General features: G+C 43.9%; 1 protein-coding gene across 4 annotated transcripts in view; it reads left to right on the top strand.

Moving 5' to 3' along the window:
* sestd1 (SEC14 and spectrin domains 1) overlaps positions 1 to 17,644 on the top strand; it is a 175,005-nt gene that overhangs the window by 121,591 nt on the left and 35,770 nt on the right. For all 4 annotated transcript variants that reach the window (XM_068035522.1, XM_068035525.1, XM_068035523.1 and 1 more), the window contains exon 11: positions 14,397 to 14,519. In XM_068035522.1, coding sequence (XP_067891623.1) covers positions 14,397 to 14,519 — 123 coding nt within the window. The remainder of the gene's footprint in view (positions 1 to 14,396; positions 14,520 to 17,644) is intronic.

Here is a 17,644-nt window from a genome sequence, read left to right as displayed (position 1 = left end):
GGAGGGTAGTCGGGGAGGGAAGAGTGGGGCGATTGGGTGCATGTAGGAGTGGGGTGGGTGGTCAGGGAGGGAAGGGTGAGGTGTATCGAGGAGCAGGGAAGGTTGGAGTGGGTTGGTTGCTGTTGATAGTGAAGATGCATGTTGTTGGCTGCGGGGGTGGTGGGTGGATTAGATTAGTATAGTGTGAAGATATTTGGCAAGGGCCTAAAGGGAGGGATGAGTGCTGTCAACGTTGGGGAGCTGTGGGGCAAATTGAAGGTACTGGCTAACAGAGGGAACGGTCACAGTCACAAGGGGCAAATGGATTCTGTAGAGAGGAAGGTCAAAATTAATGGGTGGGAAATCAACAACTTTATATGGAGGGGAACGGGACTCGTCAACAATGGTCAGTTTGATGTGAGGAGGTTCAAGGGTAAGAGTTGGTATGTCAATAGTAATGGGCGTAGGAACAGTGGGGAGGGATGGCATGAATACACCGTGCATGGTGATAGGCTCATTGGTTATGGAGGGAAAGGTAATGGTAACATTGGGTGGGTTAAGGGTGATGGGCTGGAAGGTTGCAGGAGGAGGTTGGAAGGTGGGGAGATCTGCCCTGAATCCCACGCGCACCATTTTCTCCTACAACAATGGAAACCACATGGACACTCAAGGAGAGCAGGGAGAGAGGGAGGAGGCAAACAGCAGTGGGTGTGTCTTCTACCTGGCTGCAATTTGAAGGCAGATATAAGGGAGCTATTCATTGCCTCGATGTTTCAGCTCAGTGTCAACAGAGGGCTGAATTGCCACGCTTTACTTATTTATTGTTCAGAAAAGCCACAGCAACATGGGTCTTATAGACCCAATTTGTCTAGTACCACAGGAAGAAGAGCCGAGGGAGAGACTAAGGAGGGCTCTTTTCCCTCAACTCTTGATGCCTGAGCTCCAGCAACAGGCAGAATAGGAAGTGAGTTTGCTCCGAATGGTAACATCCAGGAACGGCACTATCAGAGACGGGCACTGGCACGTCATCACATCCTCAGGGCAAGGGCAAATTACCCACAGTTGTCAGAGAGGCAGTGCCAGAGACATCTAAGGATGTCATGTGAAATGGTCACAGAAATCTTTAGGATCCGGCGGCATGACCTGCAGCCGCACTGCTTCGGTGGGAATCCTATGCCAATTGACCTCAAGGTGACTGCTGCACTCAGTTTTTTTGCTAGCGGATCCTTCCAGGGATCCACAGGTGACATTTGTGGCATCTTGCAATCTGCAATCCACAGGTGTTTCAAACAGGTGACCAATGCCCTATTTCGACATGCCAATGAGTTCATCTACTTACCTGTAGACGAGGACAGCCAGGCAGCAAGGTCTGCGGCCTTCGGCACCTCGCTGGGTTCTCTAGAGTGCAAGGGATGGTCGCCTTTCCTCATTTGGCCATTAGAACTCCCTGGGGCCAGGGGCCTTTGTCAATCGCAAAGGCTTCCACTCTTTAAACGTACAGCTGGTTTGCAACCACAGGAGAAAAATCATGCATGTTTGCGCACGTTTCCCAGGGAGCTGTCACGACTCATACATTTTGAGGAACTCCCAGCTGCCAGCAGTTTTTGAGGAACCAGCCAAAGTGGACAGCTGGATCCTGGGTGACGAGGGTTACCCACTTTGTACATGGTTCATGACACCAGTATGTCATCCCCAAAGCGCCGCTGACGAGATGTACAATGCTGCACACACATGCACCAGAGCCATTATTGAATACACCATTGGCCTGCTGAAAATGTGATTCCGTTGCCTTGACCGGTCTGGAGGGGCTCTTCAGTACATGCCACAGAGGGTGTCACGAATAATCGTTGTCCACTGTACCTTGCACAACTTTGCAATTATCTGTGGCAACATTCTGCAGGTGGAGGAACAGGAGGAATACCAGTCCTCCTCAGATGAGGATGACTATGAAGACGGTGCGGATGAAGACAACAATGGCAACGATGTCATCATCAACATGAGAGCCATGGAGAGACGTGCAAGGGACATCAGGGAGAACTTCATTTATGCACATTTCAGCTGACAATAAGCTACACCATTAAGGAACATTGGGAGGAGAAACATAACAATTCCCCACAGAAATTCCCTTTTGCATGAGATCTTATTCATCTCTGCAATTTTAACGAAGCGTTGCTGCACTTTCATGTGATTGGCATTTGAAATCATCTATGGGCTACGATGAATGCGACTACACACCACTGAAGCAAAATTAAGTTATGACCGCAGAAAACAAAAGAAAGACGTGATAGTATTGGAAAAAGTTGATAAACATCAGTAGAAAAATGTCCATTCTTGAAGAGTGAAGGCTCAAATTCCAATGAGGAATGTGCACCGAACATTTTCTGAGATGCTTTGAAAAATCATTGCGTTCCTGCCATAGACCTCAAAAAAAATCTTTGTACATCTTTGAACAAGCAAAACATTACTGAGAGTGGATCAAATTTTGCATGGGATAAAAATGTATTAATAAATCTTTTCTATTCTCACAATATGTACATCACCCATGCCACCTTTGTGCTCAAAACTCTTTCAATTTATTTTATCTCCCACTACGTCCAGGTTCTACCCTTACATTAGCAGCTGAGGTGGAGGCAGTCTGCTCAGTGCGCTGCCCTGTTGCTGTGGATGACCGTGGCGGGCATCCTCTGGAGGAATGGTGCCTTGATGGCTCCATCCTGCTAGGGTTCTGCAGCAATGATGCTTGAGTATCCCCATGTGCTCGCCAGCTGGAGGTAAGTGGCTCAATGTCAGGGGAGGACGAAATGCCTCAGGGGGTGACCTGAGAGGAAGGCCTGGGGCAGCTGGCACGTGCTCCTCCTCCATCTGTGTGCACGATGGCACCTGCCTGTCTTTCTGAGGGGCAGGGTCACTTGGTGGGAGGTCCAGGTTCCTTGTCCACCTCTGCTGTATGGAGCCAATGACGACAGCAATGGAGTGCAGGTCAGATCGCATATGGCTGAAGTGCTCAACCAGACTCGCCACGAAGCTTGTCAGACTCTCTATTGAGGAGGCCATATGCTCAAATGCCTGGGACCTGGCAGAAATCATGGCTTGCATGGACACCTCCGTGGCACATGGAAAGCCACACGTGATCTCGGGCATCTCCGACATATTTTCCATAAGGCTTTGCTGCATGGGACTTGCAAGTTCCCCTCCAAGCCACACACCGTCTTGACTTGGAACTATATTACCATTGCTTCACTGTTGCTGGGTCAAAATCCTGGAACTCCCTTCTTAACAGCACTGTTGGTGTACCTACACCCCAAGACTTGCAGCAGTTCAAGAAGGCAGCTCCCCACCACCTTCTCAGGGCAATTAGGGATGGGCAATAAATGCTGGCCTAGCCAGTGACGTCCACATCCCCCGACCAAATGAAAAAAAAATCCAGCAGACTTCTTGTAGCTACAAACGGAGGATCATCATAACGTGGGGCTGAGCAGGGGCTTGGTCCCCAGCAGGATTGTCAGGAGACCCGACTGACACATGCTCCCTCAGCTGCTGGGATGTGTCTATGTCATGCACATGAGATTGTGACCCACATTCTAAATCTATACACCGATTTTTTCCCCATCCTCCCCACCGCCATCCCTGCAGACCGTGTGGATGTATCTGCGCTGGCAGAGGTGGAGGAAGAGGCAGGTGACGGTGCACCCTCAGGGGCATTGACTTCTTGTTCCTTCCCAGCGGAAGATTCTTGGGCCATATGATGTTCTGTGACTCGAGTGCAGGCACCTGCAGTGGAGACACAAATAGAGGCAGTTTAAGCATGTGCTTCACATGAGTTCACACAATTTCCTTTAGTGTCCACATATGGCTGCAAGAGTGGAGATGACACTTCATCCTTATGCCTTGTGGCTCCTGCCTCACCATCTTTGCTCGCCCTGCCTCCCTCCTTTCTCCTGAGACGCCTTATCAAAATCTTTGCGCAAATCCATATACACTGCATCTATGGCATTTACTTGTGTGTTTTTAAACTCGAGTTGAGAACCACAAATAGCAGTTTATGTAGTACTGATCTTTAAGGGCTGCCTAGTGTGGTTGGTTAGATGATGAAAGAAGTTGAGAAGTTAGATTAGACTTTGTCATGAAAATTATCTCAGAAAGGTCGCAGAAGTAACCATTCTGTTTGTAGAATGGGAAGAAATCTACATTTGGGAAGATCATGTCTTACAAACTTGATTGGGTTTTTTTTGAGAAAGTAACAAGGAGGATTGATGAGGGCAGTGCAGTAGAAGTGGTCTACATGGATTTTAGTAAGGCATTTGACAAGGTTCCACATGGCAGACTGGTCAGTAAAATGAAAGCCCATGGGGTACAGGGGAATGTGGCAGGTTGGATCCAAAATTGGCTCAGTGACAGGAACCAAAGTTGACAGATGTTTTTGCGAATGGAAAGTGGTTTCCAGTGGCGTTCCATAGGGCTCAGTGTTGGGTCCCTTTGTGGTATATATTAATGATTTGGACTTCAATATGGGAGGCATGATTGGGAAATTTGCTGATGACACAAAAATTGGCCATGTAGTTGATAGTGAAGAGATAGCTGTAGACTCCAGAATGATATCCTTGGTTTGGTTGAGTGGGCGGAAAAGTGGCAAATTGGAGAAGTGTGAGGTAATGCATTTGGGGAGGGCAAACAAAGCGAGGGAATACACAATAAATGGGATGATATTGAGAGGGGTGGAAGAAGTGAGAGACTTTGGAGTGCATGTCCACAGGTCCCTGAGGATGGCAGGACTGGTAAATAGACTGGTGAAGAAAGCATATGGCATGCTTTCCTTTATTGGCTGAGGTACAGAGTACAAAAGCAGGAGCATCCACGAGGCGCAAATTATCGTGAATAACACATATAGAGAGGTGGTCACACCGTGACCACCAGGCAGAGCAAGAGGACTAGGCAGGCAGTTCAGGAATCTCCTGTGGCTATTGCCCTGCAAAACAGGCATACTGCTTAGGATACTGTTGGGGGGAATGGCCTCTCAGGGGAAAGCAGCAACAGCCCAATTCGTTGCACCACGGTTGGCTCTGCTGCAAAGGGGAGGAGTAAAAATGTGGGAATGCAATATTTATAGGAGATTCAATTGTAAGGGAATAGATAGGTGTTTCTGTGGCTGCAAAAGAGACTCCAGGATGGTATGTTGCCTCCCTGGTGCTAGGGTCAAGGATGTCTCAGAGCAGTTATAGGACATTCTGAAGGGGGAGGGTGAACAGCCAGTGGTCGTGGTACACGTTGGTACAAACGACATAGGTAAAAAAAAAAAGGATGAGGTCCTAAAAGCAGAATATAGGGAGCTAGGAAGTAATTGAAAAGGAGGACCTCAAAGGTAGTGATGTCAAGATTACTACCAGTGCTAGTCAGAGTTAGAAATAGCAGGATATATCAGATGAATACGTGGCTGCAGAGATGGTGTGATTCCTGGGGCATTGGGACTGGTTCTGAGGGAGGTGGGACAAGTACAAATTGGACGGGTTACACCTGGGCAGCACCTGGACTGATGTCCTAGGGGGAGTATTTGCTAGTTGGGGAGTGTTTAAACGAAAATGACAGGGGGATGGGAATCTTTGCAAGGAGTCAGAGGAGGGGGGAATCAAAGACAAGAACAAAAGACAGTAAGGGGAATAGGAAGAGTGATAGGCAGAGAAATCAAGGGCCAGAATCAAACAGGGCCACAGTGAAAAATAGTGGGAAGGGGACTAGTAATGTTAAAAAGACAAGCCTTAAGGCTTTGTGCCTTAACGCATGGAGCATTCGCAATAAAGTGGATGAATTAATTGCGCAAATAGATGTAAACGGGTATGATATAGTCGGAGACATGGCTGCAAGGTGACCAGGGATGGGAAATGAACATCCAGTGATATTCAGTATTTAGGAAGGACAGACAAAAAGCAAAACGGTGGAGTTGCATTGTTGGTTAACGAGGACATTAATGCAATAGTGACGAAAGATATTAGCTCTGACGATGTGGAATCTGTATGGGTAGAGCTGAGAAACACTAAGGGGCAAAAAACATTAGTGGGGATTGTATATAGACCGCCAGACTGTAGTGGTGATGTTGGGAATGGCATTAAACAGGAAATTAGAGATGCATGCGATAAAGGAACATCTGTAATTATGGGTGACATTAATCTGCATATAGATTGGGCAAATCAAATTAGTCACAATACTGTAGAGGAGGAATTCTTGGAGTGTATATGGGATGGTTTTCTGGACCAATATGTTAAGGAACCAACTAGAGAACAGGCCATCCTAGACTGGGTATTGTGTAATGAGAGAGGAGTAATTGACAATCTAGTGGTGTGAGACCCCTTGGGGACGAGTGTCCATAATATGGTAGAATTCTTCATCAAGATGGAGAATGACGTAGTTGATTCTGAGACAAGGGTCCTGAATCTTAGAAAAGGAAACTACGAAGGTATGAGGCAGGAGTTGGCCATGACAGATTGGGAAACGTTACTAAAAGGGATAACAGTGGATAGGCAATGGCAAACATTTAAAGAGCGCATGGATGAACTGCCAACAATTGTTTATCCCTGACGGGAAAGGTAGCCAAACCATGGCTTACAAGGGAAATTAGAGAGAGGATTAGATCCAAGGAAGAGGCATATAAATTTGCCAGGAAAAACAACAGAGCTAAGGATTGGGAGCAGTTTAGAATTCAGCAAAGGTGGACCAAGGGATTGATTAAGAAGGGGAAATTAGAGTACTTGTGGGGAACATAAAAACTGACTGTAAAAGTTTCTATAGGTATGTCAAGAGAAAAAGATTGGTGAAGACAAATGTGTAGGTCCCTTACAGTCAGAAACAGGGGAATTTATTTTGGGGAATAAAGAAATGGCTCACCAACTAAATGCATACTTTGGTTCTGTCTTCACAAAGAAGGACACAAATATCAAACCAGAAATGTTGGGGAACACAGGGCTTAGTGAGAGAGAGGAACTGAAATATATCAGTATGAGTAGAGAAATGGTGTTGGGGAAATTAATGGGATTGAAGGCCGATAAATCCCCAGGGCCTAATGGTATGCCTCCCAGAGTACTTAAGGAACTGGCCCTAGAAATAATGGATGCATTGGTGGTCATCTTCGAAGATTCTATCGACTCTGGAACAGTTCCTACAGATTGCAGGGTAGCTAATGTAACCCCACTATTTAAAAACAGAGGTAGAGAGAAAGCAGGGAATTATAGACCAGTCAGCCTGACGTCGGTAGTGGGGAAAATTCTAGAGTCCATTATCAAAGATTTTATAGCAGAGCCCTTAGAGAACAATGGTAGAATCGGGCAGAGTCAGCATGGATTTACGAAAGGGAAATCATGCTTGGCAAATCTACTAGAATTCTTCGAGGATATAACCAGTAGAGTTGATGAGGGGGAGCCAGTGGATGTGGTTTATTTGGACTTTCAGAAGGCTTTCAACAAGATCCCACATAAGAGATTAGTATGTAAAATTAAAGAGCAAGGGGATTGGAGGTGGTGCATTGCGATGGATAGAAAATTGGTTGGCGGACAGGAAACAAAGAGTAGGGATAAATGGGTCTTTTTCCAAATGGCAGGCAGTGACTAGTGGGGTACTGCAGGGATCGCTGCTAGGACCCCAGCTGTTCACAATATACATTAATGATTTAGATGAGGGAACTAAATGTAATATCTCCAAATTTGTAGATGACACAAACTGGATGGGAGGATGCAGAGAGGCTTCAGGGTGATTTGGACAAGTTGAGTGAGTGGGCTAATGCATGGCAGATGCAGTATAATATGGATAAATGTGAGGTTATCCACTTTGGTAGCAAAAACAGGAAAGCAGATTATTATCTGAATGGCTATAAACTGAGAGAGGGGAATATGCAGCGAGACCTGGGTGTTCTCGTACATCAGTCGGTGAAGGTAAGCATGCAGCTCCAACAGGCGGTAAAAAAGGCAAATGGTATGTTGGCCTTCATAGCGAGAGGATTCGAGTACAGGAGCAGGGATGTCTTGCTGAAACTATACAGGGCCTTGGTGAGGCCACACATGGAATATTGTGTGCAGTTTTGGTCTCCTTATCTGAGGAAGGATGTTCTTTCTACAGAGGGAGCGCAGCGAATGTTTACCAGACTGATTCCTGGGATGGTGGGACTGACGTATGAGGAGAGATTGAGTCGGTTAGGATTATATGCGCTGGAGTTCAAAAGAGTGAGGATCTCATAGAAACCTATAAAATTCTGACAGGACTTGACAGGGTAGATGCAGGAAGGATGTTCCCGATGGTGGGGGACTTCAGAACCAGGGGTCATAGTCTAAGGATACAGGGTAAACCTTTCAGGACTGAGATGAGGAGAAATTTCTTCACCCAGAAAATGGTGAGCCTGTGGAATTCACTACCACAGAAAGCAGTTGCGGCAAAAACATTGTATGTTTTCAAGAAGGAGTTAGGTATAGCTCTTGGATCTAAAGGAATCAAAGGGTATGGGGCGAAAGCAGGAACAGGCTCCTGAGTTGGATGATCAGCCATGATCATAATGAATGGTGGAGCAGACTCGAAGGGCCGAATGGCCGACTCCTGATCTTAGTTTCTATGGATGTAATACTGGAACTGTATAAAACACTGGTTAGGCCACAGCTGGAGTATTGGGTACAGTTCTGTTCGCCGCGTTACAGGAAGTACAGAATTGCTCTGGAGAGAGTACAGAGGATATTTACACGAATGACCATAATTCCATAAGTTTTAAGGTACTTGTGGATAAGGATAAGAGTAGTCCTCGGGTGAAGGTGCTAAATTGGGGGAAGGCTAATTATAACAATATTAGGCAGGAACTGAAGAATTTAGATTGGGGGCGGCTGTTTGAGGGTAAATCAACATCTGACATGTGGGAGTCTTTCAAACGTTAGCTGATTAGAATCCAGGACCAGCATGTTCCTGTGAGGAAGAAAGACAAGTTTGGCAAGTTTTGGGAAGCTTGGATAACACGGGATATTGTGAGCCTAGTCAAAAAGAAAAAGGAAGCATTTGTAAGGGCTGGAAGGCTAGGAACAGATGAAGCACTTGAGGAATATAAAGACAGTAGGAAGGAACTTAAGCAAGGAGTTAGGAGGGCTAAAAGGGGTCATGAAAAGTCATTGGCAAACAGGTTAAGGAAAATCCCAAGGCTTTTTATACATATATAAAGAGCAAGAGGGTAACCAGGGAAAGGGTTGGCCCACTCAAGGACAGAGATGCGAATCTATGCGTGGAGCCAGAGGAAATGGGCGAGGTGCTAAATGAGTACTTTGCATCAGTATTCACCAAGGAGAAGGACTTGGTGGATGATGAGCCGAGGAAGGGAGTGCAGATAGTCTCAGTCATCTCATTATCAAAAAGGAGGAGGTGTTGGGTGTCTTGCAAAGCATTAAGGTAGATAAGTCCCTAGGGCCTGATGGGATCTACCCTAGAATACTGAGGGAGGCAAGGAAAGAAATTGCTGGGGCCTTGACAGAAATCTTTGCATCCTCATTGGCTACGGGTGAGGTCCCAGAGGACTGGAGAATAGCCAATGTTGTTCCTTTGTTTAAGAAGGGTGGCATGGATAATCCAGGAAATTATAGGCCAGTGAGCCTTACGTCAGTGGTAGGGAAACTATTAGAGAGGATTCCTCGGGACAGGATTTACTCCCATTTGGAAACAAACAAAACGTATTAGCGAGGGACAGCATGGTTTTGTGAAGGGGAGGTCGTGTCTTACTAATTTGATTGAGTTTTTTGAGGAAGTGACGAAGATGATTGATGAGGGAAGGGCGGTGGATGTTGTCTATATGGACTTTAGTAAAGCCTTTGACAAGGTCCCGCATGGCAGACTGGTGCAAAAGGTGAAGTCACACGGGATCAGAGGTGAGCTGGCAAGATGGATACAGAACTGGCTCAGTCACAGAAGACAGAGGGTAACAGTGGTTGGGTGTTTTTCTGAATGGAGGGATGTGACTAGTGGTGTTCCGCAGGGATCAGTGCTGGGAACTTTGCTGTTTGTAGTATATATAAATGATTTGGAGGAAAATGTAGCTGGTCTGATTAGTAAGTTTGCGGACGACACAAAGGTTGGTGGAGTTGCGGATAATGATGAGGATTGTCAGAGGATACAGCAGGATATAGATCGGTTGGAGACTTGGGCGGAGAAATGGCAAATGGAGTTTAATCCGGACAACTGTGAGGTAATGCACCCTGGAAGGTTTAATGGGAGGTATACAGTAAATGGCAGAACCCTTAGGAGTATTGACAGGCAGAGAGATCTGGGCGTACAAGTCCACAGGTCACTGAAAGTGGCAATGCAGGTGGATAAGGTAGTCAAGAAGGCATTCGGCATGCTTGCCTTCATCGGTCGGGGCATAGAGTATAAAAATTGGCAAGTCATGGTGCAGCTGTACAGAACCTTAGTTAGGCCACACTTAGAATATTGCGTGCAATTCTGGTCGCCACACTACCAGAAGGACGTGGAGGCTTTGGAGAGGGTACAGAGGAGGTTTACCAGGACGTTGCCTGGTCTGGAAGGCATTAACTATGAGGAGAGGTTGGAAAAACTCGGATTGTTTTCACTGGAACAACGGAGGTGGAGGGGCGACATGATAGAGGTTTACAAAGTTATGAGCGGCATGGCCAGAGTGGATAGTCAGAAGCTTTTTCCCAGGGTGGAAGAGTCAGTTACTAGGGGACATAGGTTTAAGGTGCGAGGGGCAAAGTTTAGAGGGGATGTGCGAGGCAAGTTTTTTACACATAGGGTGGTGAGTGCCTGGAACTTGCTGCCAGGGGAGTTGGTGGAAGCCGATACGATAGCGACGTTTAAGAGGCATCTTGACAAATATATGAATAGGAAGGGAATAGAGGGATATGGGCCCCGGAAGTGCAGAAGGTGTTAGTTTCGGCAGGCATCAAGATCGGCGCAGGCTTGGAGGGCCGAATGGCCTGTTCCTGTGCTGTACTGTTCTTTGTTCTTTGAATGTTGCCAGGGCTTGAAAATTGCAGCTATGAGGAAAGATTGGATAGGCTAGGGTTATTTTCCTTAGAACAGAGGAGGCTGAGGGGTGACTGAATTGAGGTATACAATTAAGAAAAGGCGGGTTTTAAGCAGGCACTTATAGGAGGAGAGGAAGATGGATGTATTTACGAAGGGCATTCTACAGCAAAGGGTCCACATAATTGATGGCACAACCACTAATGATGAGGTAAAAGCAGCGGGGGTTCAAGAATCTAGCAGACTTGCAGAAGAGGCTGGAATCAGGAACAGTTAGTTTGAGGAAGGGTGAATTATAGACCCATTTAGGTCACAGAAGGAGGCCATTCGGCCTATTGATTCTATGCCAGCTCTCCGTAGAGCAATCCAGTCAGTTCCATTCCCCCACTTTATCCCCGTAGCCCAGCAAGTTTATTTTCTTTCAAGTGCCCATCCAGTTTTCTTTTTGAAATCATTGCTTGGCTCTACTTCTACCACCCTCATAGGCAGTAAGTTCCAGGTCAATACCACTTGCTGCGTAATAAGGTTCTTCCTCACATCTACCCCTGCATCTCTTGCCCAAAATCTTAAATCTGTGTCCCCTAGTCCTTGTACCAGCAGCTAATGGAACATTTCTTCTTTGTCTACCTGGTCCAAATCTGTCATCTTCCACACCTCTATCAAATCTCCCCACAATCTCCTTTGCTTCAAGAAGAATAGTCACAACTTCTCCAACCTAACCTTGTAGCTACAATCCCTCATCCTTGGAACCATTCTGGTAAATCTCCTCCGCACCCTCTCATGGACTCTGTCATCCTTCCTAAAGTGCGGTGACCAAAACTGGACGCAATACTCTGGTATGACTTAACCAGATCTTTATAAAGATTCAGCATGTACTCAATACTTCTATTTAGGAAGCTCAATATCTCATATGCTTTGCCTAACCACTCTCTCAATATGTCCTGCAACCTTCAAAGATCTATGCACACGTACCCCCAGGTGCCACTGTTCCTGCACACTCTTACGAACTGTGCCATTAAGTCTAATTGCGTCTCCCTATCCCTTCTGCCAAAATGCATCACTTCACACTTCTCTGTATTAAATTCCATTTGCCACTTGTCTGCCCACTCTGCTAGCCTATTTATGTCCTGTTGCAGTTGATTGGTAAACTCCTTGCTGTTTGCCACTCCTCCAAGTTTTGTATCGTCAACACATTTTGAAATGTTACTCTGTATTTCAAGTTCCAAATCATTTGCGTATGTTTAAAAATGCAGCGGTGCTGGCACTGACCTTGGGGAATACTGCTGTCTACCGTTCTCCAGTCTGAAAAATAACCATTTTCCATGACTCGCTGTTTTCTGTCCTTAAGCCATTGTTTTATCCAAGCTGACACTGACCCTCCTCTTCCATGAGCCTTAATTTTGTTCATCAGTCTTTTATGCAGTACTTTGTTAAATGCTTTCTTAAAATCTAAATGGACAACGGGCTGGATTTTATGCGCTGTCATGGTGAGGTTGACGGTAGGGAGAGCATTTAACCTGGTGGGATGGTGGCAGGTGGGGTTCCCTGCCACCTTCCCGCCTCCACCCCAATTAAGTCCATGGCGGGAAGGTGCCAATTAAGTCCGTGCCTGATTGAGGGACCCAGCATCAGGAAGGGGGATCCTGCTGAGAGCCACACCCCTGCCCTTGCTGCCCCCCCCCCCCCCCCCCCATGAAACCCCTCCCATCATCACTCACCAATGGCCTGGGTCCATCGACAATCCTATGGCTCTGGTGGGTGCATTACCAGCAGCAGCCAGCACCTCTGCAGTGGCACTGTTGGGTAAAAGAGCTGCCAATCTCTGGCTTCAGTTGTCAGTGGACAGGACTGATTGGCACATAATGCGGCGGCTTTCCCGCAAAGAGGTGACGCGGGCTCTCTTCAGCCGGTGGGCGAGACCCTCGTGGCCTCCATTAAATACCACCCAACAGCCATTGCTTTCTCTTCATCAACCTTCTCTGTTGCTTCATCAAAATATTAAATGAGGTTAGTTCAGCATAATCTGCCTTTCATAAATCTGTGCTGGCTCTCCTTAATTAGCTCAGACGTCTCCAAGTGCCTGTTGATTTTTTTTCCCTGATTATTTTTTTTTAAATATTACACACCACTGATGTTAAACTGGTTGGCTTGTAGTTACTAGAAGTGCCCTTAACACGCTTCCTCGAATAAGGTATCGCATTTGCCACTCTTCAGTTGAAGCAGAGTAGGAGGTTTCGGCGATAGGGAGGGATGAACCCATGGAGGGATTTACAATTGAGGATGAGAATTTCAAATTTGAGGCATCATGTGACCGGGAGCCAGTGTAGATCAGTGAGAGCAGGTGAGAGTGGGGCTTGGTCCAGACTAAGATATGGTTGTCAGAGTTTTGAGTCTGAACGTGAAATGTTCATGCATTTCAAGATTTCTGTTGCAATACTTAAAACATCTGTTTTATAAATTTCTTCCTTTAATTTTTCATGGTCAGTGGCAGTCGACAACAGTCACTTAGTATCATGGAACTTGGCATCTTATTAGTCCTTGCTTTGATGCAAATGAGAAGTGGCACAAATCGAAGTGCTGAATCTTTTGCAGGTTGTCATCTCTCAGATGAGCTGACCTGCAGGTTCATTAATAGCACTGTATGCAGAATATGTCCAGAACAATTCACAATGAATAAAAGATTTCAGACTTGCTCGTCAAGGAATAAAACATTTTATATGTTAAAAAATCTTCCAAGTATGTTGCTAATTCTAAAAAGATGTTCTGATTTTGGTTGTTCAAGAATCACGAGTTTCTTTTTCAACATTGTTGGTGTAATCATGCAATAATTGGCAAAAATGGAATTTTTGGTGCATGTTAACTTTACTTCTTTTTGGGTTGGTGAACAATTACTGTTGTCGTCTTTTCGCATCCTTGATTTAAGCAGCTTTCCTGAGAGACAGGCAATGTCTTTCAACTAGCAGGTACACATGAGCAATGAATGTTGAGTCTCCATACTATTTTGTTTTGTCCCTCTCCTCCCTTTCCCATTCTGTCTTTTGTAGAAAAGCCCTCCTCCTCTTCTGAATCTCCACCAAATGACCCACTTCAATTGGAGAATTATTTAAGGAATCATGAGTGAAGACTGGCAGGCTGAGCCTCCAGGGTACAGTGCATTACTGAGCTACAATACAGTATCAGCAGATCATTCACGATAATTTAAGTTTTAAAAGAAGCAAAAATTGGTTTGATAAATAGTTGATGTGAATGATGTAATAACTGTGAAAATATTAATTCCTAATTGTGTCCCAGTCCCTATCTTCTTGTACCACAGTTGCTTTTTATTTGCATTGCTCTATTTCACATTTGAGAGATTTTCGGTAATATTGCCTTGATGAAGATTTGTCATTCAATTCAATTCAATTCCTAAAACTATTTTCTCACTTCAGGTTGTGAACTGGCTAGAAGGACCTGGATCAGAACAACTGAGGACCCAGTGGGGAATTGGGGATTCCATTCGAGCTTCCCAAGCCTTGCAACAAAAACATGAAGAAATAGAAAGCCAGCACAGTGTAAGGGATTGTTTTCGCGTGGTTTACAAAATAAGTATATTTAGTGCATACTAGTTAATAGATTTAAGAATGCTAGAGAGTTCAAGGCAACAGATTGTTTCATTAGAATTTATAAAGGTACCTATTATTTTTGTTTGGAGGGGAGTGAGATAACTTTGGAAAGGTAATGAGAATTAAAAACAAATTGCTGTGATAAAGTATATTTATGAAGTGCTCCTTTCTGTAACAGACAGTTTTCCCATTAAACATAGGTGGAACAAGAGGCCAGTAGCCAAATTACCTGATTGGTATTTTACTGAAAACTGTAAAGTATTGGAGAGTATCAAATGAATACTCTAGGGAATGCTTATGAGACTTATCCTTGCGTCTGACAGCTGCTGAGGTTAAAAATTAATTTTAAACTTAACCATATTGTAATTTTTTGTAGCCATTGGCCCATTCTCACAGTACCTGTCAGAGCACTATGATGCTGCAAAATGAGGGATGATGGGCTGCTTGATGCTGAGTTCATGCACTGAGCATCACTGATAGAAAATAAAATGTCTCCTAAAAGTCAAAAAGCCTGAGGGCAGTGTAATCTTTTTAATTTTCAGCCTGTGGTGAAGTTGGAGGAGTGCTGAACCTGGCTTCCCATGTCATTTTGCATCACTTTAGAGTGGTATTGCTCTCCAAAATATAAATGTGGAAACAGATTAAGGGACTGGTTTACGGTGCTTGGCACATAGGAGAATCCTAGGTGGATTGCAGTCTAACAGTAGCCAGATAGTGAACTGCAACTCACAAATAAGATTTATAAAAGGCTTTCCATGAGTATTTAATATGTAGGAGTGCCTCCAGATCTGTTAGTTAAACTCATGGATAATCATGAAGTTACAGTAAAAGATGCAGTTAGAAGTTTGTGTAATTGAATGGAACTTGGCCTTTTCAATTCAAAACTTACTTCAAAAAAATATTTTTGCATTTGTAGTGCTTTCCAACAAATGTACCAGTAGTTGATCTTCAGTGGTGTTGCATAAGGGAGTCAAGATCAAGTGTAGTCTCCAGGTGAAGCAGGGATGACTATGGATAATTGAACCAAGACATGTAAATGTAACTCGGTCCCCATTTTAAAATCATACATGCTGTTATTTTTATATACTTTGGGTTTATATTATTTGTAATAGTTAAACAGCAAAACTTACAGCAGTTTGGAAAAGTAAAGAAGTCGTATTGGTTAGAGCAAGGAAGTTTATCTGCAGTCCAGGCTGTGGATTTGGGAAATGCAAAACCAAAGCATTATAGCGTCACCACTGGTGGAAGGGTAGAATTATAGCAGAGGTTTAGGTAGGTGGTTTCCATTATAAATGTGGATGTAGGAATAATGGAAAAAGTTGGCCAGAAATGTACATAGATGTCAGGTTTTTAACCTGATACATACTCACATACAAGGTGATGTTCATACAGATGATTCTCCTCTCACAGTTACTCCTCAAGCTTCCATCCAAAAACCTGGAGAAAATCCATTATGGTTAGCATTATAAAGCTTCTATCTATCAAAATTATCACCTTCATGTTGGCTCACATCCAGAAGTGCCTTAGTTAATAGGGGCACATTGGGTGAAATGGCTCTGATCTGATGACGTGGGTATGGGTTGCAGTATGTACAGACAGAATATACAGGTTGGGTTTAATTTAATAGATCAGTTTGTACTGGAACCATAGTATAGTATAAATAAATAAATCAGCATTAAGAAAGAACCCACATGTACTGTTTTTGTGTCCCAAACTGCTTATGACCCCCTAGCCATATTTCATGGTTGCAATCAATTTTAAAAGTAATAACAGTCTGGGAAATCAGAACTTGCCTGGCTATTCTAACACTTTTTTTTTTACATAATTGGGTTTTAAGATTTTAATGAAGTTCTCCGGCAACATGCTGAGTGATAGAATACTGATTCTGAATCCTGCAGTGTCATTCTGGAACAGTCTTAACACTGTGATTGCCACAGCCACTGTTAATTCAGCAAATTTGAGCTTGCCATTGATTTTAATGGGGGTGATAATGAAAATTCATTGGTCAACATTTTCAGCAAAGATCTCTGTGGAGCTGTGCAACAGTGGCAGAAAATTAAGACATGGCGTATGTAATGTCATAAGTCACTCATTCCTTAATTTCCGAAAATTTCTGCATCATAATAATGACATATGCATGTGCCATTATAATGATGCAGGTTTTTAGCAAATTCCGGCCCTTTGTTTCCATGTAATTTTTATTTATCCTGGGAAAGATAAATTCAAATAATGGAGAAAAATTATCCTGCTGCAGGTAACCTTAATATTGTATACCTTATTTTGGCCTTTTCCTTAATTTTAATAACTTTCTTTTCCTGTGTATTATAGGGAATTGTGGAATATTACTTGGGTATTTTACACAGATCCTGGGCTCCTAGTGTAGAGTCATGCTGAAAGGGAACATGGTTCATTGAATCAATACTGCCATGTGATAGCCCCAATTCCAGTGTGTGCTGTGTGTTTTATTTTGATACTGGTATGCATTGCTATAAGATAAATATTTCTGTTTTAGTAACCTAAAACATGCACTGCAGTGTTGCCATAATCCTAAACTATACATGCAATATTTCTCATCCATAAATTATATTTTATGAACATAAAGTAAATAATAAAATCATCTTTACATATAGGACACTATCACAATTCATCATGAACTTGTGCTTTATACACATGTGATCCAAAGAGGGTGCTTTCAGTGTGGAAGAGCTCTGATGGTTTCCCAGCTATAGAATTCAGTCTACAAATATTCATGTCTGGTGGGATGAATCTTTTACTGACATTGTACAGATAATGGGACAGGGGAGGAGAAAATTATTCAACCAAGTTTTCTCCAAATGCAAGTATGCAAATTGGGTATAAGATGCTTCTGAAAATTTTCTTTTGAAAGTGAGTGCAGCACATTTCTGAAGAGATCTGGAGGAGTTTAGAAATAGTACTGTCTATTCTTCAAAGTGTATACTTGTGAAATACCCTTTACTCAAAATCAAATAAATTGTATGTTGGAGGAGTATGTATTTATTCAATGATTTCGTATAAAATACTGTAACCACTTATTGTGGTACTTTTTGACAGTA

Source organism: Heterodontus francisci, chromosome 7 (assembly GCF_036365525.1).
Source record: "Heterodontus francisci isolate sHetFra1 chromosome 7, sHetFra1.hap1, whole genome shotgun sequence".
Classification (NCBI taxonomy): domain Eukaryota; kingdom Metazoa; phylum Chordata; class Chondrichthyes; order Heterodontiformes; family Heterodontidae; genus Heterodontus; species Heterodontus francisci.
This window is presented reverse-complemented; position numbering and strand designations above follow the sequence as displayed.